The sequence below is a fragment of the Toxorhynchites rutilus genome, chromosome 3, assembly GCF_029784135.1.
Source record: "Toxorhynchites rutilus septentrionalis strain SRP chromosome 3, ASM2978413v1, whole genome shotgun sequence".
Classification (NCBI taxonomy): domain Eukaryota; kingdom Metazoa; phylum Arthropoda; class Insecta; order Diptera; family Culicidae; genus Toxorhynchites; species Toxorhynchites rutilus.
Window position 1 is genome coordinate 78,135,106 of NC_073746.1, and position 22,235 is coordinate 78,157,340.

Here is a 22,235-nt window from a genome sequence, read left to right on the forward strand (position 1 = left end):
AGATATTTTTAAATTTAATTGAATTAAACAGAATAATGGTATATTTCGGACTATTCATAATTATTTGTCTACAAATATGAAAGTTATGTAAATTTGAGCATTTACAATAAATGAACATAATATTAACTTAATGTTGCAGACAAACCAGCCAAAACAAGAATCATTTTAAATTACCCCTATTTGACTTCCAACTTAGTTCAGCAGAAGTTCCAGATGTATTCGTATCACGTTTATAAATTTCATCAGAGAAACACTGGGTATCATCGATAATTCCCATTTTCCTATTTTTGAAGTGAAGCGGAAAGCGGTGTAGATGACTTGATCGATTTCGCTTCATCAACTATTTTTTTTAGTTAATAACTCAACTGCAAAAACGTTCCAATTTAAGTTTGCTATAGAATCCGATAGATGAGGTTCTGACCTATCTTCCACATTGTCAAATACAGCTGAGAATGTGTTTTTGCAGTTAAGTTATGACCGAAAGAGAGAGTCGATGTAGAGAAATCGATGATGTCACTTACCCCCCTGTCATTTTGAGCCTCTCCCTTTTGTTCTGTGCAATTCTGTGTTTACCTATTCGTGCTGTCAATTACGAGCAATAAATTTATCAGCGAGGTACAATATTTACATACCACTGCAGACCACATGCAGCATCAACGGCAGCGCTCGTTTCACGGAGAGATAAAATCAGTTAAAAATGCGTGCATTGTACGTATATAAAGAATAAATTGCCACATCAGTCCAACTTGTGTATTGTTCACGTGAAGGCAATAATGACTCATAAATCAACCATTTTCAATTGCTCCTACAACATCACACAACCTGTTGGTCCTTTTCAGGGTCATCAAAGCTCTCTACTAGAGAGTGATTTATATAATACTTTCTAAAATAATACCCAAAGCGAATTGATTTAATAATTACGTAGTCCTACATCAATAATATGGTCGTGTCTAAACACTAAACCTACCATCATTTTATATATACCAATTCCTACCGCTGGCGATCAAATGACCGCTTTTCGAAAAAACGTTATGTTTTCTTGAATCGATTATGATCAATATATAATTTTGCATAGGCAATTAAACACAATTAATTATCATGTAACAATCATAAAATATTTCTTTTTATCTGGGTTTAGAAAATTCATTCAACATTTTCCACAAACATATTTTTTGCATGTAGAACATATGTTTATAGTATTATTCTTTCTGTAACATCCACTTTGACAGTTTTTTCGTCTCTTTGAAATTGCACTCGATTCTCCTAAAGTTTTCTCCATACTTTTCATTCCTTGTTCCTGAAAATATTGGTATTGGCAACTTCCTCCGCCAACTGAAATAGAAATTCTTGTCGCGATATGTTTTCTCCTATTGTCTGCTTGTATAAAATCAAGCATTTATACCAGCCCCTACTAAAGTAGTTCTTTTTGATAAAAGTTTCGCTCGTCCGAGAAACAATTTTTGTTAATTGTTCGTGAAAAGAATTCAGGACCCCATTTCTTATTCCATAAATATGAAATGTTGCAAATTCTTGTTTGATGCGCACCACGTGCATATAATATTGGGATAAAAGCATCTAATTCTGCAGAAGTTAAACTCCATTCGGATCCAAACACTCGACGAGCTTCAGCTTCTGTACACATTTTTACATATTTCATAATTCGTTGCTCCAGTATCAACTAAAATACACTCCTGATTTCCCCAATCATTATATTGCGTTTCGCGAACCCTGTTGGTCCTGACTTGTCTCCATCAGTTGACGTTTCCATATCATGAATGTTCTGTTCACAATGATCATCAGAGCTAGAAAACAATTTCATTCTTTTTTGTCCCCTACGTGCGTTCACAATGTTCTCTTCCTCATTATCGGTGTCGAGATTTGATCCAATAGATCATATACACTATCCTTATTCTCAGAACTTTCTTCTTCGTGTATTCCAGACCATAGAGGGTGTGTCACATCAAATTGCATCACGGAAAAAACGCTGTAGAAATTTAATTTTTAGGAATTATATCTTCAGCTTTCGCTATAATCAGATAAGAGTATATAGATCACGTTGGCCATGCTTCACTGTCAATTTTTCGTAAATTTGGAAAAATGTCGTCGAACGAAAAAGAACGTCGTGAATTAATCCTGTGCACTCATTTCGAGAATCCGGTGTTGCCACATCGGGACATCGGTAAGATGCTGGGAATCGTCCAATCCACGGTCAGCAGAGTACTAAAACGATACTTCGAGAACCTAACCATCGACCGGAAGGTGAAGAACGGCAAAAATGGATGCTCCGTCAGTGAAAAAGATCACAAGCGCGTAGTTAAGCAGTTTAGACGTGATCCGAGAAGTTCGGTCCGGGATGTCGCCAATAAGCTGAATTTGTCAAGTTCATTCGTCCAGCGGACCAAGCAGCGGGAGCGCCTGCGTACATACAAGGTTCAGAAGGCTCCTAACCGCGACGAAAGGCAAAACATGGTGGGGAAGACGCGAGCCCGGAAGCTACACCGAAATGCTGACGAAGCCGCACGCCGGACGACGAAACCTACGTCAAAGCGGACTTTCATCAGCTGCCGGACCTGTTGTTCTTCTCCGCAGAGGACAAATTCAGCGTTCCGGAGGAGATTCGCTAGCAGAAACTATCCAAGTTTTCCAAAAAGTACATGGTGTGGCAAGCGATCTGCTCTTGCGGAAAGCGGAGCGCCCTCTTCGTGATGACCGGCACGGTAAACGGGCAAGTTTACCTTAAGGAGTGCCTACAGAAGCGCTTACTACCACTATTGAAGCAGCACGAGGGTCCGACCATCTTATGGCCGGATCTCGCTTCGTGCCACTATTCAAAGGACGTGTTGGAGTGGTACGAAGCCAACGGGGTCACCTTCGTGCCAAAGGAAATCAACCCGCCCAACGCCCCGGAGCTTCGCCCAATAGAGAAATATTGGGCGATTATGAAGCAGGCCCTCCGGAAGAACCCAAAAGTTGTCAAATCGGAGGCGGACTTCAAGAGAAAATGGATTTCTGTTCAAAAAAAACTACAACCTGACGTTGTACAGAACCTTATGGACGGGGTAAAGAGCCAGGTGCGAGCATACGGGTTTGGGCTCGAAGTATGAATAAAAAGAAAATGCCAAAAGTTGTTTAATAGTTTTTATTTTACTGTCTAAAATTTTCAAAAGGATCGGTCTACTGGGCGAATTTCTACAGCGTTTTTTCCGTGATGCAATTTGATGTGACACACCCTTTAGTTCGTTAAGATCGTTTATTTATTCCAACAGCATCCTTTTTTTTGACATTCTCTTCTCTTGAATGGCGTTAACGTTCCCTGTGGAACTTTTGCCGTCTCAACGTATGCATTAACTAGCGTCATATATTAATACTTAGTTGAGATTTCTTAAGCCAAATAACACGCCTTGAATGTATTCCGAGGGGCAAACTCTAGAATACGCGTGACCACAGTGCAAGTCGAAGGAAATTTCTCTGACGAAAAATCCCCCGGCCAGAACGGGAATCGAACCTGAACACCCGGCATGATAATGTGAGACGCTAACCACTCGACCACTGGTGCACTTTTTTTTTGACATGCTAGGAATAAATTTTGAATTTGTATTTTGATAGTCAATAATAATCAATAATAAATTACAAAAATTATCACTTACTGTTTTTATCTATTTACTAACTGACCCGGCAAACTCTGTCCCGCCCAAAATTTGTTTTTTGTTATCAATACCTTCAAACATTCACGTTTTCTTACTATGAGCAAGTTCATGGATCCAATCGCAGAACTGTTCATTGATTGATCTTCTATTCGACCCCGTTGGATTTACCTTTTACTATAAAATTCCTAGTATTTCTAACAAAACTCATCATTATAATATAAGATTATTTTTAGACACAATTCTCGTTCAAGATTTTTCAACCACATGCAAATAACATGTTTCTCCGTTACATGGAATAAATAATTTATACAGAAAGTATGATAGAATAAAGACAGTCCTAAATCGGACAATTCGTTGCTCCAGTTCTGTCTTATCAACACATCCGGCGATCCATTTTTTTGGTATAGATAGAAGAAGATATAGGAGTGCGTTTCATCACATTAGAATCCATTTCCAGTTTCGTACATAGATAAATTTCGCTAGCGCAAACATCAAATGGACCAACAGCACTTGTCACTATGTAATTGTAGAACATATGGGAATTGAATTTTCCGATTTTTCCCTTTTTCCTTCAGAGTTTTCCGAAAATGTTCAATTAACATGTTTGGTTGAAATATGTGTAATATTTTTATGGAACCTCCTCTCCATTCCAGAGGAGGGTTGGGTATCATACCATTATAGAAACATTTCTCATACCCAACATCATCGAGTTATGCAGAAGTTTGTGCTTCGTTTGTCTGGCAGCCCTCCTTAGAGAAGGGGTGAGGAGTGTATTCACCATAGAAACGTTTCGTGCCCCGTAAAACCTTCACATGCCAAATTTGGCTCCATTTGCTTGATTAGTTTTCGAGTTATGCAGAAATTTGTGTTTCATTTGTACAGCCCACCCTTAGAGAGCGGGAGGAGTATCTAACCACCATAGAAATATTTATTGCATCCTAAAACCTCCACATGCGAAATTTGGTTTCGTTTGCTTGTTTAATTCTCGAGTAATTCAGAAATTTGTGTTTCATTTGTATGGCAGCCCCCCCTCAAAAAGGGGGATCGAGAGTCTATCCATCATAGAAACATTTATTGCACCATAAAACCATAATATACCCAATTTGGTTTCATTTGCTTGATTAATTCTCGAGTTATGCAGAAATTTGTGTTTATTTTGTATGGCAGCCGAGACCCCCCCCCCTTAGAGAAGAGGGAGGAGTATGTAACCACCGTAAAAACATTTATTGCGCCCTAAAACCTCCACTTGCCAAATTTCGTTTCATTTGCTTGATTAATTCTCGAGTAATGCAGATATTTGTGTTTCATATGTATGGCAGACCCCCTCGCCCCCCTTAGAGAGGGGAGTGGAGAGTCTAACCATCATGGAAACATTTATTGCACCCTAAAATTTCAATATGCCTAATTTGGTTTCATTTGCTTTAGTAATTCTCGTGTAATGCAGAAATTTATGTTTCATTTGTTTGGTAGCCCCCCCTTAGAGAGGGGCGGTAGAGGGTCTAACCACCATAGAAACATTTATTGCACCCTAAAACCTCAATATGCCTAATTTGGTTTCATTTCCTTGAATAATTCCCGAGTAATGTAGAAATTTGTGGTTAATTTGTATGGCAGCCACCCCTTAGAGAGGAGGGAGGGGTCTCAAACTATCACGAAAACCTTCCCCGGCCCCAAAAACCCCTACATACCAATTTTCTTAGAAGATTAAGCACCGATTGTCCGCAAGTAGTCCGCGGTTCGGATCACCGCGAGTGCGAATTCCTCAAAATAAAATTACGAAAACAAATTTTAGGAAATAAATTTTAATTCCTTCGCCAACAATAAGGGTAGTATTAGGTTGGGGAAAAAGTAATCCATTATTTTTGGGCGAAATTCAAATCTATTTTTAATATGCTTCGGATTGCCCGATTTGGGCGAAATATGCATCGTTTTGTTGTAAAATTTGTTGTTGTAAAACTGTAGCAATAGATTTTTACAATCTTCTCTTCATCCCATTTTCTTATCACTCAGGAAATTTTGCAGTGCGAGGAAATGGTGCATTGAAACATTCCAATCAAGCTTTCGGAAAAGGATGGCCTTGCGTTGTCCCGATGGAACCAAAAACCTCTTCTGATGGCCAATTTTGAACGTTCCTAGTGAATTGCAAGCTTCAAACGGTCTATTTGTTAACAGTAGAGATCTTAATTTGGTGTATTGCACTAAAATAAAAATTTAAAAAATATCAATTAAAAAAAACAAAAAAAAATTAAAAATAAATTAAGTTGCACGTATTCTACTGTTGCACTATCGGCAACATAAACATCATTCACAATTCAGCGACCTAGCTTGCATTTTCGCATTTATAAAAGAAAAAAATGTGAAATGTACCGAATTTTCTCTTTGTTAACCTCCATGATTAACACCCTGTAACTCACAACTGAATGGAGCAAACATAAAACAGCAAAAAACAATTTTTTAAATAAAAAATTATTGATACAATACAATATACATGATACAATGAAAATTGTAATTTAGGTAGCCGCTAAAAATACACAAAGCCATCTATCAGAAGGAAACGCTATCACATTTGTACCTTGTCATATTTTCTCATGCTTTCGGAAAAAACTCCATCTAGTGCTTTCCACTGTGTGTCAATCACATAGTGAAAAAGCACGCCTGAAAGTCAATTTTGCCTCAATAACCGTTATGTCGACTCCGTACCAAAGCTTCCCTATGTCGAGTCATGCTTTTCGCATTGTACATACACATTCATCCCATGCTGTGATGCTGTTCCCAACCAAAACATAGCTCCACATGCTGCAGTCGGAACATCTGTTTTGTACTCTGTTATTATACTCACTGCGCATCAAAACGCACGTTTTGTTTTCCAGGTCGAAATCGCCGGCTGATGGACTGCATGATAATCATTATATTTTACTCCATGATTCGATTATTCGAGATGACTGTTATGAGTAAAAATGAAATGTATGATGAAATAAATGATTTTAGCGACAGGAACAACCATGCGTTTTTCTACTACTTTGTTTACAATCATCTTATAAACCCCATATGAGAAGCGTTCAGTCTGTGGTTCTTAGTGGTCGTATAGTCGTGAGTCGACCGGAGAGGAAGAAGTTCGCACTCTCGCTCTCTGGACCACTTAAGTAAACGCATGTGACTCTGTACTCAACATTCGGACCGAGGCTCCACAACTCAGAATACGCTCCCTAGTTTAGTATGTGCGGTCGGAACGTGACGATGAAAACATTGCATCACATTCACTGACAATCCGTCAGTTTCGATGTCGAGTGTTAGTTTGTGTGTCGAGTTGGAATTGCGTTCCATGTCCATGACGCCTTCATTGTGCTTCCTTCCATGTTGTATACTGATAGTAAAACGGTAATAAATAGCTTGATAGCAGGCGCTGATAACCGGCGGGCGGTGCATGAGTTCGATTCTTGCCGCTGATGCTAAAACAAAGTCTAGTGCCCTGTAGGAGCTCAGTTGATGAACATAAGCCGGTGTAGTAACGAGTAGTGAAGCCGATAACAGCAGACCGCAGTGTACCTGGAAGATTCCGTGTGTTATATAACTCCAATGTGCATGTGATTTGTACACATAAACCTAACAATAGCTAATGTGGTGTGGAGAACCAAACATTCTAGCAGTGTCAACAGCTCATGCGCTTAGGGTCAAAGCGAAGTGCTATGCAGCTATGAGGTCGGAGACACACGCCTGACGGACAAACCGGTTATCGAAGTTCAACTCCACCCCGAGTTCGGGGTTCCTTGAGCGGGACCGGCGGAATTGAATGAGCGGCAATTATTTGTTTTTTTTTTGTTTTGCTGTTCACAACCAAGGTCAGTGTAGTTTGCATTACTGGTGGGTAATTGGCAAGTATCGTAAATTGTCTGCGAGGAGCCGAAAGATTGGTTTCGGAGCCGCGAACGGCTTAATTGAATTATTGCCATCTGTTGGCATGACGTATTTACTGCTCTGAGGTGTTCTGACGTGCATTTCGATAATAGTTGATGATTTTCAACGAAGATGATTTGTTGTGGGTATCGATATAAACAAATTTCATCATGTGTTTCTAACTGTACCGGCCAAATAAGTGTAAAAAATAACTTCTTGTTAAACTGAAGCGATAAAATATACCATTAACAAAAGTGTCTTCTACTCATTAAAGTTTTTCCGCTGTTTTGTTATGGCTCGTTTTTATCATATAATCCGATTAAAAATCCAATTAAAACAACATCTATCTTGTAGGTTTGTTTCATCATAGCAATATACTTGCTAAAAAACTTGCTAAATCCTAAAAGATCTGACTTACTGTTTTAGTTTAATGCAGATCATAATGAGCCTGGTACATAATAAACAACTGTTGCACCGTTTGTAACTCATCTTGTTGTTATTACATAAGAACTACTTGCGGAATGTCATGACATTTTTTTTAATTCACCTATTACAAATTACAAGTTAAATCACAATAATTCAGAAAAAAAATTAAGATTAACACAGTTCTTCAAGGAAACAAATTAATGAGATGCCCCACTTTCTTCCGACTTATTTGCTCATCTATGTTTTTTTTTAATTATTCTCTAAAATAAAATACTACTCAATATGTTGATATGTCGGTAAATAAGAAAATTTTTGTGATTCCTCACGGAAACACACCCTAAGAACTTTTTGAATGGATACACGGAATTCAACATTGTTTATTTGGTTAAAATTTACAAATGTTACTAAAGGTGGCCGTACACTGTTTGCCCGGAGGTCAAATATTTGATATTTTTTGACAGATAAGGTTTGATTTGATATTTGTACAAACACTATTTTGTTTGCCACTCTTCAATTTCCAACAGTAGTAAACAATATCAAACACCGAACAAGGAAAAAATCAACTGAAATATTCAAGGTAACCTAACCATATACCGACAGGTTCGAAGAACAGACTGAAAAAATATTTTAGGCATCCAATAATTGAATATTTGCTTGTCGTGTTTTGTGTAGAATATATTTGATCAGTACACGTTGGACAAAATTTATCTGTCAAAAAGAGTCAAATATTTGGCTTCGGTCAAACAGTGTATGAGCTCCCTAAGAGACGCTACCACTTTTTACCTTTTTTTCGGATAATTTCCATCCAACTTTTGAGGTTCGCCGACGAAAAACTTTTACAAGCAATTTTCGGCAACAGCTCTGCAGGTCAGTCAATGTTTTCCATCAAGAAAGTACTGCAGAGATCTAAACAAACGACAGTCAGACGGTATAAAGTCCTGGCTATACAGTGGATACACCAAAATTTCTCAACCCAGATTCCTCAATTTTTTGGCGCGTTAGGTGTCTCGCGTTGTCGTTATGCTAGATCACACTTTTGCTGTTGATTAATTCTGGTCTGGATTTATCTTAATCGCTTCGTTCATCTTTCCATTTGTAAACAATGAAGCTTTGAGTGGACGACTTTCTCTCAATTCTACCATACACAGCATCATCTTATTTGGCGTCAATCAAATCATTGGAATCGTTTGTGATGGTTCACCGCGCTCTTTTGCGAATGGTATTCCTGTGTTTTTCCTTTTTTCTTCTTCCCATTACTTGTGATGATTTGCTTCGAAAATGGGTTGATGTTGTTGCGTGTTAGGGTGCTCATACGCTATTTGACCGAAGCCTTTTGACAGATAAAATTTTGAGACAACGTGCACTGATCAATTATTTTCGACACAAAACACGACAAGCAAATATTCAGTTATCGGATGTCTAAAATATTTTTTCGGTCTGTTCGCCTAACCTGTCGATACATGTGTTACCTTAAATATTTCAGTCGAACTTTTTCCATGTTTGACATTGTTTGCCACTGTTGATCATTGAAGAGTGGCATACAAAATAGTATTTGTACAAATTTCAAACCAAACTTTATCTGTCAAAAACTGTCAGATATTTGACCTCCGGATAAACAGCGTACGGCCACCTTTAGTAGTGCTTCGCTGATGGGAATCCCGTTTATCAAGTTCCTTTGCGTTAATTCATGTGGCACACAAACATCGAATTTCTTTGCATAGCCTGACTTTTTCAAATGATTCCAAACTGTCATATGGTTGATTCTAAGTGCATTCTGATTTCTGACAGCTTACTCGACTAGTTGCAAAATTTGATCGACTTTTTCAATGATTGACCGAATAGAGCAATGTCGATCTTTGACATCCAAATTTTCAGAACTAAATCGAACAAACCACTCCTGTATCCTGCGTTCACCTGTATCATCCGTACCGTAAATTTTGCCAAATTTTCTACGTAAAAAAAGGATCAAATATGCTTACGGGTACGCGTTAATAAAAAGACAGGCTCAATTCAAATAAGTCACTAGATAAATAAAATTACGGTTTTTGGCAAGCTGTCATCTTATGTTTACAAAGTTTAAAAAATCGAAGAGGGTCAGAGCAGTCATCGGTTAATTTGGCTGAAAAGGGGGGGGGGGGATTTACCATGCAAATAAAACACAAAATATGGAGGTTTAGGGGACAATAAATGTTTCTATGGTGGTTTGACACCCCTCCCCCTACCTAAGAGCGGGGCTGCATTACTCGAGAATCAATCGAGCAAACGGAACCAAATTTGGCATGTGGTGGTTCTGGAGGGGGTGGGGGATTACAATTTAAAAGTTTCGGAGAACTGTGAAGGAAATTTGAAAAATTCGAAAAATTCAATTCGTATATGTTCTACAATAACATAGTGACAAGTGTTGTTAGTCCATTTGATATTTGCGCTAACGAAATTTATCTTTGTTCGAAAGTGGAAATGGATTTTAATGTGATAAAACGAACTCCTATATCTTATTCTATCTATATAGATAAAAATGGATCGCCGAATGTATTGATAAGAACAAAACTTTAGAAAGGAATTGTCCGATTTAAGGCTGTCTTCATTCTATCATATTTTCTGTATCAAACATTTATTCTATGTAACCAAGAAACATGTTATTTGCAAGTGGATGAAAAATATTGCACGTGAATTGTGTCTGAAAATAATTTGATATTATAATGTCGAGTTTTGGTGGAAGTACTTAAATTTTATAGTAAAAAATAATTTTAAAGGGTAGATTAGAAGATCAATCAATGAACAGTTCTGTGATTGGACCAATAAACGTGCGCTTAGTAGGAAAACGTGGATGTGATAACGAAAAATAAATTTTGGGCGGGACGAAGTTTGCCGGGTCATCTAGTGCTGTATATTTATTTAAATGCACGTAACCTAGAAGAAGTAACCTAGGGGAAAAGGGGGAATTTGGACCACCTAAGCAGATCCTAATATTTCCAAACCAATACGGTCTAAATAAAAAAATGTCACATTGTATACTGAGCTACACTTGTTTTCTCCCAATAAATAATGTTCAATCATTATATAAAGCTTCAATCTACCAAACATATCATAAAATGAAAGAGATGATTTTTGGACATTAAAATTTGATGCGGGGTGATTTGGACCGTCTGTGGTGTGATTTGGTCCAGTGCGTGTTTCATCGAAAAAAACATACTTATGTTTATGTAAAGTATTTTGGGATAATGTTACAATCAGTAACAATGTTTTGGGATCGATACCAGGTGCCTTGGCCAGATTGCAGACCAGAAAAATTGGATTGACACCATCTCGAATTCTGCATGAATCTTTTCACTGTTGATCGAGCATTTTCAAACACTTTTGATGCTTGGTCAAAGAAAATCCGTTCTCGATGGCCTGCGTTGCTCTTTGAAGCTCCTCTTTCATCCAACGTTGTCTGTCCATCCTTCTTTTTGTAATTCAGCGGCATCTGGAATCAATTAGACCAAAGAAAGGTCTCAAACCAGTAGGACCAATTCACCCCACAGAAACGTGTCCATGTCACCCAACACAACACGCAAAAATTAAAATGCAATTAATTTCATTTATTGTTAGCAAACTTACAGTTTTGCTACATCAAATTGTTCCTCTTCTGTAGGCGAACAGAAGTTCACTGCACAAAACACGAAAAGTTTGTTTAATTAGCGGGAAAAACCTTAAAACCACTATCAGAAAACTCACATTTTTTGACGATCAAAGTGCTTGCTATGTTCATGCTACCGTTTCCCTCTACTTGTGAAGTTTTACCAAAGTCTTTTTACTTTAGGTACATACGGTTCAACAATAGAATGAAATGACATTATAAAAAATCCAAGTCGAGCCGTAATTTTTGAGATAAAGGGGTGGTCCAAATCACCCCATATGTGTAACCCCGTGTTACCTTAACACTCATTCAGCGTTCATTTTCGCTAACAAATAGATCGTAAAACGTATTTACCATCATTTGCGAACGGCGTGATGAGTCAGTGTTAGACGGTGTACCACGATAATTGAACAATATCAACCTTATTTACGCGGAAAACGCATACGACGGGAGGAAATCGGCAGTCGCTTCACATGAAAGGAACCTTGAACCAATCTTCCATTTTTGCGGGTATTAATTTCGTAACTGGTGAAACATTCAATGCAATACCGGCATTAATCATTTTTTGTTTACTTGACATACGTTTAAGTTTTGTTAAAATTTTCGACGAACACGATTTTCTACAAAGAATGTGGCAATCCGAGCGTGATATTTAAAAGGATTATCCTCTATCTAATCATCGCTCTAGTAACAATTTCATGTCGTCCAACGAATCTATATCTTGACCATTATCAGTCACAACGGTTACTATCATACGTTGCATAACTAGAATCTTATCACCAGATACCACAAAATTATATACTCTACCCAATTACCTATATAAACAAATATGATTATATTACCGTTCTGAACTATATTTCGGATACACTGTAATAAGAACTTGAAATGCTTAATTCCCTGATGATGCAACTATAAAATTAATATCACAATTGATTCTTTGGAGTAACCCTTTAGTTATATCATCGGGGCATTAAGCATTTCAAGTTATTATTGCAGAGTGTCCGAAATATGAAGCTATTCGAAATATGATTCAGAACGGTATATCAGATCAATAGAAACACCAAACCAGACACCAAAATTGATAACACAATATCTTTACAATTCACAGAGACCAAATAAAGTGCCAAAATAGAAAGACGGAACCAGGAAAATGTTACACGAGACGGATGACAACAAAGTCCGTTACCGGCGGACGCAAAGCGTGACCCGAGCCGAGGAGATTACCAAACAGGAAACCAAACAGCGAAAATCGCAACCAGACAAACCGTGAGTATTGCGGGCGGTTCATTTAGATAATGTTGAAATGAATTGTTGGTTTGATATTGGATTGACATTTGCCACTCGCAACTATTGAACGTACTTTAAACAATGTGAGTCGGACGGAAATTTCGTATCAAAAATGAAAAAAATGAAGTTATCCAGTTAAAATCTAGACGCAAGAAATCAGTTCTGTCTTGGGATAGTTTTGAAAACGCACTTACCCGTTTGAGTAAGGGTTAGTTTTTGTGAGCATGCGGATGAGTTTGCGGAATATTATAAAAACCAACGTTATATTAACAGAATAATCAGGTGGCGCATGTCTGTTTCGGTTGCTGTTTTAGCTATATGATTCATCCAATTTTCCTCTATTGGATTTCGTTATCCCGAGGATCAATAAACGGTTAAATCCGTTTTTCGAAACATTATGTTTTGTATGATAAATACATTTGAATCTATCTCATTTCAAAACTATATATGATTATCTAGACATCGGAATACAAATCTGTTTGATACTTCGTTAGTCAATATAGTTTATTTCATGGAGCAGATAACCAGGATACAACAAAAACCGGATCTCCCAGAAATAACTATATGTAACACATGCCATGTGCACAAACGTACGCCATACAAGATTAATCAAACCATGGTCGATTGATTGTGGCCATGCACGCGTTCAGAGGATGAACTTTGGAACCATGTGCACCCTCGCATTGCTCCAGGAAAACAATGAAGAACTGGCGTAATCCGGTTCTCATCTTCGCGTCACTTGCGTTTTCATTTTGTGTACTAATAATAGCGTACAATTGATCTTGCACATAAGTACTCTGTTGTGTCTAGACATCATATATATTTTGGTTCTCATCGCATGATAACACATATCAACGAGTGGTTCCGGTTAACTGTGGGAACGTGTCAGCTACCCCAATCTCGCAAAACCAATAATGGCAGTTGCTAACGTTGATAAAACCACTTGACCTAGTTCCTTTCAATGCCATCATTTATATATACCTACAGGAGTGGATATAATTTGGTTCGTAATTTCGATCATTAAATGTTTTGTGTTTTGGAGTATTCGTAATAAAAAAATCTCATACGCTCAAGTATCAAACAGATTCGATAGCATTGAATTGTTAACATTGATAAACAAAATCAATTTTGGATACTTTTAGCTTTTTGCTGCTGAAATTTATTAAGTGTACCGGTATATTTCTTCGGTTTTACAACAGATGGCGTAACTTGATTATTTTTCCAGTGAATTAAATTTATATACATTCATTGGAAAGCTACTGTCATTGCGCGTTATTTTCAGTATATGTCAAAAAGTTGAAGCGTAAACAACATAGTTTTTTGTCACTCCGAATATGTCGAATTTCGTACCAACGAGAGTGTTTTTGCGGGGATTGTTACTTCATTACTTCAATATGAAGAAGAAAGCTGTAAAAAGTCATCGCACTTTGGTAAAAGTTTATGATGACCATGCTCCAATTCAGCGAACGTGTCAGACGTGGTTTGCACGGTTTAAAAGTGGTAATTTTGACTTGGAAGACGAAGAACGTTCCGGACCGCAAAAAAAATGTAAAGGGTTGTATCTAGGACACGACCGCATATTTTCGACGTAGAACTACGCAATTACATTATGCAATCCACTTGTTTACCACTTCGAATATTATTTTAGAATGCATCGACATTTTTGTAATATATAATGTTCTTCGTTACAAATAAATTTGATGAACGTCATTTTACGTTTGATATGATGCCTAGGACTACCAAAATATGTGAATGGAATCAAACGATAATTGTATTTTACATTTTCCTCTGAAATTGTTGCACATCTCATCTTCACGTAGTTTTCGAACCGCGAAAGTTCATTCACCTCTAGTATCTGAAATGACGATTCTTCCAGGCTTCTCAGTTTAAAAATGCGCTTCCGGTCTGCACAACGACAAGCGAGTACAAAAGTACTCAACACCAAAAAATACCCTAACTTGCATGTATTCGCAAAGCGCATTCCCCCAGGCACATTGATTTTTAAGTCCGTGTTAGGGAAACACAGCTCGGTGGGAACAAAAATACCCAAAGGTACATCGATTTTGAAGTCTGTGTTGGGGAAACCATGAATCGGGCCAATCGAAACTTGGCAGTAAGAAGTTCTTCCAGTTTTCATGAATTTAAACCGTTTTGAGATTAGCGAATTGTAATAAATAGCGTATCAAACAAATCTTAGAGAATTTCCAATTAGATTAGTATGCAAATAATGAGAATTTGTTCACAGTGAAAATAGTTATTAACGTTAACTTTATTTCATAAAAACGTGACCTGTTGTCTGATTTGGCACCCTTCCTGAAAGACGTAGTTCTACGTCAAAAAGTATGAAGATGAAGAATTGGAGGCTTCACTCGATCAAGATCCGTCACAAACGCAACAAGAACTTGCAGATACACTTAGAGTAGCGGGAATGATCCGAATGAATTGAAGCCACGAGACGTCGAACGCGTTTTTTTCACGTGCGAACAACTGCTCCAACGGCATAAAAGAAAGGGTTTTTTTGCATCGATGTGTCGGCTGGCCAATCTCTATCAGTTCTTTTTTGCTGCCCATGATGAACAGAAATGCAAAATAGTTTGCTTCTGAATGCACCCAATGGATAGAATTGGATTTCGCACCCATTTGGGCAGTTAACTAGGTCTTCCCATAATGATTCAAACCCGTGATGACGTAAAAAATAGACCAAGTTTATTTATTTTATATTTTCTTTATGCATTACAAACGTTATACTTTTCGGCAACTGTTATTTTTTGACGTGAGACTACGCCTAACCGGAGTATGTGGGGGCTAAAATGAAAACCTAAACACAGAACATGCAGGAAAAAAATTATTTTTCTTTTTCGATTTCTACGCTTCTATCGCGATTAATAAAATGTTATTTTTCATTAGATAAACAATTGAACACCTGTAATATGTTAAGCGTTATCTAAACGCCCTAACTGCCTCATTTTGATTGGCCGCATCCACGGTTTCCCTAACACAGCCATCAAAACCAAGCAGCCTTGGGGAAATCGGCATTGTGAATACATGAAAGTATGGGGACTTTTGTTCTCACCGAAATGTGTTCCCTAACACAGACTTCAAAACCAAGCAGCGTTGGAGAGATCGGCATTGCGAATACATGAAAGTCAGAGGTATTTTTGTTTCGACTGAAATGTGTTTCCCTAACACAGACTTCAAATACATGGAGCTTAGGGAATTTGGCATTGCAAATACATGCAAGTCGGGGTCATTTTTGTTCCGACTGAAATGTGTTTGCCTCTAACACAGACTTCAAAACCAAGATGTCTGGGGAAATCGGCTCAGCAAATAAATGCAAACTGCGAGTACTTTTGTACTCGCTTGCCTTTGTGCAAGTGCCTGAAGTTCATCAAATCAAGCAAATTTGCGGTTCGAGAAAAATGTACACATGAGAGATGCAAACTTCAGAAGGAAACGTAAAATAAAATAATCGTTTGATGGTTCTTCCGTTCCGTATTTTGTGCTATCATACCAAACGTAAAAGGACTGTCATTAAATTTACTTGTAACGAAGAACATAATCTATCACAATGCATGAATTGACCTTATAAGGAATTATACAATATTTTTACTCACAAATCAAATATATTGAATTCAATTGAATTCGAGAATTGTTTCATTCTATCAAAAAAAAATGAGTGGGTTATATCTATGATATAACCGCAAGGTTGACGTGGAACTACCTTAGCTTAGCAATCATTCGTTTGTATTGATTAAATTCTTGATTGAATGAAACAGTTTCCAAATTCAATTGAGTTCAATATATTTGCTCTGTGAGTGAAAAAAATGAACAAATGCCGTGTAAAGTCAATTCATTTATTGTGATTGATTGTTCTTCGTTACAAGTGAATTTAATGACGGACCTTTTACGTTTGGTATGATGACTAGAACAAAATATATGTACGGAAGAATTATCAAACGTTTGATGAACCAGCCTAAGGCTGAAAATCTTTCCAATAAAGACAAAAAAAAATTATCAAACGATTATTTTATTTTACATTTCCCTCTGAAGTTTACATCCCAAAAGTGTACATACTTCTCGAATCTCGAATTTGCTTGAAACTGGGAAGTTCATTCGCTTCTAGTGTCTGCACGATTTTCCCAGGTTCCTAAGTTTAGAAGATCATGTTAGGACAGACATATTCCACTCTGCACAAAGGCAAGCGAGGACAAAAGTACTCGCAGTTTGCATTTATTTGCAGAGCCGATTTCCCCAGAAACCTCGGTTTTGAAGTCTGTGTTAGGGAAACACATTTCAATCGGAACAAAAATACCCCCGAATTGTATGAATTCGCAATGCCGATTTCCCCACGCTCCATGGATTTGAAGTCTGTGTTAGGGAAACACATTCCAGTCGGAACAAAAATACCCCCGACTTGCATGAATTTGAAATACCGATTTCTCCAGGCACCTTGGTTTAGAAATCTCTATTAGGGAACACATTTCGGTGGGAACAAAAGCTCCCCCTACTTTCGTGTGTTCTTCTTCTTCTTTTTGGCTTTAAGAAGGTTTAAACTTTTCAGTTCACTCGCCTCTAGGCTCTTTCGTGTGCTTGCAATGCCGATTTCGCTGCTTGGTTTTAAAGTTTGTGTTAGGGAACATTTTTCGATGAGAACAAAAGTCCCCCTACTTTCATGTATTTGCAATGCCGATTTCCCCAAGGCTGCTTGGTTTTGATGGCTGTGTTAGGGAAACCGTAAATCGGGCCAATCAAAACGATGCAGTTTGGGCGTTTAGATAACGCCTAATATTTTACAGTTATTCAATTGTTTATCTAATGAAAAAACAACATTTTGTTAGTTGCGATAGATGCGTAGAAATATTCCCTATCAAGTGATGCAAACATCTATCCTATCCAGTACGAAATGTTCGAGCTATAAGCATTCGAAATCTTTCATTTTTTCCTGCATGTTCTATGTTTAGGTTTTCATTTTACCCTTCATATATTCCGCTTAGACGTAGTCCCACGTCAATTAATCAATACAAACGAATGATTGCTACGCTAAGGTAGTCCCACGTCAACCTTGCGGTTATATCATAGATATAACCCACCCATTTTTTAGAACAGTTTAATCTGTTTACTCACTTTTTTGCTGGTTCGACTGATCGCTGATATGCTTCTAAGCCACACAGGTGTGAAATGGCCATTCAAAAGGTTTTACTAAAATCCAACGATTGAAAAATTGCTACTGAAATAAAATTTCTAAGATCTCTAAGATAAGATAAGCAAATCAGGCGAAAGACCTTCCGAACTGGGTCAAGGATGGAGAAGGAAATGTTGGGATGTATTGGCCATTTTTATCGGGAAATACAAGAACGGTCAAAATCGTTCAAAAAAGAAACCGATTTTTTAAGTAATTCAAGCTTTACACACGTTATGACCATCTTCGAAGAAAAAAAATGAAAATCGACTCTCCTCTCTGAAACAACAAATAGCAAAATCAGTGATGGTTCTACGAACAATGTGTTCTCTCTAATATTGCAATTTAAGTTCCGCTTCTTTTCAATTTATTGAGCATAAACAAGCTTTTCGAAATTTCACAGCATTCACAATTCGTCAGTCATCCAATTTATTTAAATAATTTCTTGCTAGAAAAGAGCTGCTGTGAATTTAGGAGGATGTTCGAATAGATTGATGTAATGGTGATGATGTTTTGAATTATCGAGACTTTTTCAGACTCTCTGACTTTCTCAGATCATTCGCCTTTAGCTTTAAAAAAAGATCAATTTGGAAAACTAAACTGAACATTTGGCCATTTGGAAAGCCTCGCTGCCCTGCCATTGCTGCCGTCGTTTGCCGTATGTCTGATAGATCGTGAATGACTTATTGGCGACTTTTTCCGATAGATCAATATTTTTTTTTGAATTCGAGTATTGTTTCCGGGTTGAAAATGGTGTCAAGGTGCAGCGCATTTCAAGTCGGATGTGAAAAAGGTATTTTTCAGCGATGAAAACTACATTCTTCGGTGGGTTCGATTCGGATTTTACGTCGCTGTGTTCTTTGGACGTTGATTTTGGAAGCATTGGATATGTTATTCCGCTAAAAGATACTGAAAACTGCTTGCCTTGGTTATTATGATCGGCTCTTCTAAGGGCTACTAAATGTCTGTACTAAAGAGATTCATTCCTGAATTTTTGGCTAAGCTTGGCCACTTCTTTTTTTCTGCGGCCCGCGACACCATGACTGTCACGTGTTTGTGGCCCCTATGAAAAAAAGGTTGAGTACCGATAGTTTGGAGGGAAAATTTCCTATACATATCGACCGATACACAAAAAAAATCTTCATTGTGAAATATATTTCAGTTATACATAACAATTGTACCTGCTATGTACATAACCAGTTGAATCATTGAACGAGACATACATATTTCAGCAAATGCGAAGAGGTCATCATTGGTCTCTTTAGCATCGTCTGGTACGTTTTCTCACTGCTAGTTTTGCATCGTTAGAAAATCACAAATGCATGTTACTTATTTTGTCACAACGTCAAACACACATCTTTTAAATCACATCCTTCCAGGAACACAACCCATTATCGCGCATTTCTCTTGTTTTCTTCCCCAATTCCAGATGCCATTACCCGAGGGATTCACTGTTCTCCTGGAGCTCGGGCTTCGACAACTTCACCGGTCTAGTCAATTGGGGCTTTCTGCTGCTCACGATGGGAGGCTTTCGGCTAGTGTTAGAAAATTTTATCAAGTATGTTGCAAATTTGCTTCCGCCCGAGTACATCCGGGTGCTAATGGTAGTTTTCGATTTCGCCAGATACGGCATCCGGGTCGATCCGGTGCAGTGGTTCGTGGTGCTCACGGGGAAGGACGAGGGCGAAGGAATTCCGTCGATGCTGTTGATACTGTGTAAGATAACTTTTGTAACATTGATGAGATGCGTTGGATTTTTAAATTTCTTCTGTAGATTCGTTTATTCCTATACTGATATGTTTGTTCACGGAGCTTGGGCTGGCCCATGAGGTACTCATCGAGGGCGGAGGAATGGCTGTGCAGATGGTAAACATGGGAGTGCTAGTGCTGATTCCAATGGTTGTGATACACGTCAAAGGGCACAACTTTAGCCTCGGTAGGTACAACAGCTTGTAGTTATTGGCTAAATTGCACGGTATAGAAAATGACTACACTCTATATCTCTTATTATTTCATGAGACTAATATTGGAAACAAACAGATTGAAAAGTTAACTGAGTGCGATTTTTGTCATGTAAATTTTTTGTAATAAAAAATACCTAAACTAATAAAATAAAATATACCATATAATTCTAGTTGGTGCGATGACAGTCTGTTTCTGGTACTGCATTCTGTTCTTGAAAATGTGGAGCTACGTTCAGGTTAACATGTGGTGCCGTAACCAACGCCGCAGTCGATCCAGCCGACGACAGAGTATTTCCATTGCACAACTGCGTAAGTATAGTTGACGCGCTTAGTAGCCCTCGCTTTATATTTCAATCTCCGACTAATTAAGTTCTACCTTCCTCACGTCAGAAAACGAACGCGAACACGAGCAAGAACGCAGTGGAAGCGGGGCAGGTGAAACGACACCACAGCCCAACGACAACGGTAAAGATAAGGTACCCGAACTGGTTCACTATCCGGACAATCTACATCTAAAGGATTTTTGCTACTTCCTGTTGGCCCCGACATTATGCTACGAACTGAACTTCCCACGAACCTCGCGGATCCGGAAGCGCTTCCTGATCAAGCGTATTTTGGAAGTGGTGATCGGAGTCCACATTGTGATGGGTTTATTCCAACAGTGGATGATACCCTCGGTGAAAAACTCGTTGATTCCGTTCTCAAACATGGACCTGACCAAAACGACTGAACGATTACTGAAATTAGCGGTATGTGTAGAAAGATACGATCATCGAACCGAGTAGCTAACCCCAATTTTGTTTCATTGTAGATTCCCAACCATTTAATGTGGCTGTGCTTCTTCTATCTATGTTTCCACTCATTTCTAAACCTGATGGGAGAACTCCTTCACTTTGCCGACCGCAGTTTCTACCAGGATTGGTGGAATGCAAACAACATCGACACATTCTGGAGAAGTTGGAACATGCCCGTGCATAAGTAAGAATGCTCCCCTAGCAACATTGGTTTGAATCCCAAACATGATTACTCTCTCCTATACCAGATGGTGCGTTCGACATCTCTACATTCCAGTGGTCGGCCAGGGATGCTCCAAGCGAACCGCTTCGATAATTGTGTTCTTCGTCAGTGCCTTCTTCCACGAGTACCTCGTCAGTGTTCCGCTGAGAACATTCAAGATTTGGGCCTTCATGGGTATGATGGCCCAGATACCGCTCTCTTTCGTTTCCAAGTTCATGGAAAACCAGTACGGACCCCGCTTCGGAAACATCGTTGTGTGGGCATCGATTATTCTCGGCCAACCGCTCGCCATCATGATGTACTATCACGATTACGTGATTACGCACTACAACGAGGTTTTGGTGTGACCGTTGCCAAGGTACAAGGTGCGGCAGAGCTTGAACCTAGGTTCACAACGGCTTGAAAACTCACAAACAACATTGAGCCTTAACATCACATTTTTGAGAGCCATACATCAACTATAACATCACATTTTTTCGATAGATAATTCAACATTTTGTACGTTTATTGCCTTTTTAAATATATACATTTTTGTGGAAATTAACGATCGTATTTTCATACAATTTATACCAAAGTCCGTCCATAAAGAAAGTTTTGAAGGTCTTGTTTGTCGGAATGCTTCGGGATTCGGACATACGACATATTTTCCATCAGAAGCTTCAAAAAACCTTTCCTTTTGCTTCAAAATTCATTGACGCAATAGGCTTTAGTTTAGAACAGCTTACGAATAACTAAGATCTAAGCATTTCCATCGCAATGATTATTACTTTTGCTCCTGCTTATATTCTCGCATATTCTCATTTGTTTTTGGTTACGTGCAACTCGTGTTACCACTGCTGTTATCACCTCTGACCAACAAATTCAATCTCAACCTCGTCGTGGCATCAACCGGTGTACGAACAAACTTACTGGAGATCCGTTTTGAATCCCGGTGAGATAATCGGTCGTAGGCGGACTAAGAACCTAAGCGACTTAAACAGGGAATGCATATTTCTATTCGAACATCAAAAACATTTTGTTATAATTCTCAACATGAAGGCCACAGCCACAGGGCATTCATCTTGTGCTGTCAGGTTGTCGTTTTATTAAATAAATTAGTTGAAAAAGCATTTTGAATCCCGGTGAGATAATCGGTCGTAGGCGGACTAAGAACCTAAGCGACTTAAACAGGGAATGCATATTTCTATTCGAACATCAAAAAC

At 38.3% G+C, this 22,235-nt stretch overlaps 1 protein-coding gene across 1 annotated transcript; it reads left to right on the top strand.

The window, feature by feature from the left end:
• Positions 1-6,833: 6,833 nt before the first annotated feature.
• Positions 6,834-21,577, top strand: LOC129775020 (diacylglycerol O-acyltransferase 1). Its single transcript, XM_055779174.1, has 9 exons — positions 6,834-7,486; positions 12,695-12,852; positions 19,482-19,610; positions 19,677-19,768; positions 19,827-19,988; positions 20,188-20,325; positions 20,407-20,765; positions 20,828-20,994; positions 21,059-21,577. The coding sequence occupies exons 2-9, from the start codon at positions 12,737-12,739 to the stop codon at positions 21,378-21,380; spliced, it is 1,485 nt and encodes a 494-aa protein (XP_055635149.1). The 5' UTR covers positions 6,834-7,486; positions 12,695-12,736; the 3' UTR covers positions 21,381-21,577.
• Positions 21,578-22,235: the final 658 nt, after the last annotated feature.

Coding starts and splice junctions, on each gene's coding strand:
- LOC129775020 (XM_055779174.1), top strand. CDS start 12,737: ATGTTACACGAGACGGATGACAACAAAGTCCGTTACCGGCGGACGCAA. Junction 20,326..20,406: donor TATTTCCATTGCACAACTGC/GTAAGTATAGTT, acceptor TCCTCACGTCAG/AAAACGAACGCGAACACGAG. Junction 20,995..21,058: donor TGGAACATGCCCGTGCATAA/GTAAGAATGCTC, acceptor CTCCTATACCAG/ATGGTGCGTTCGACATCTCT.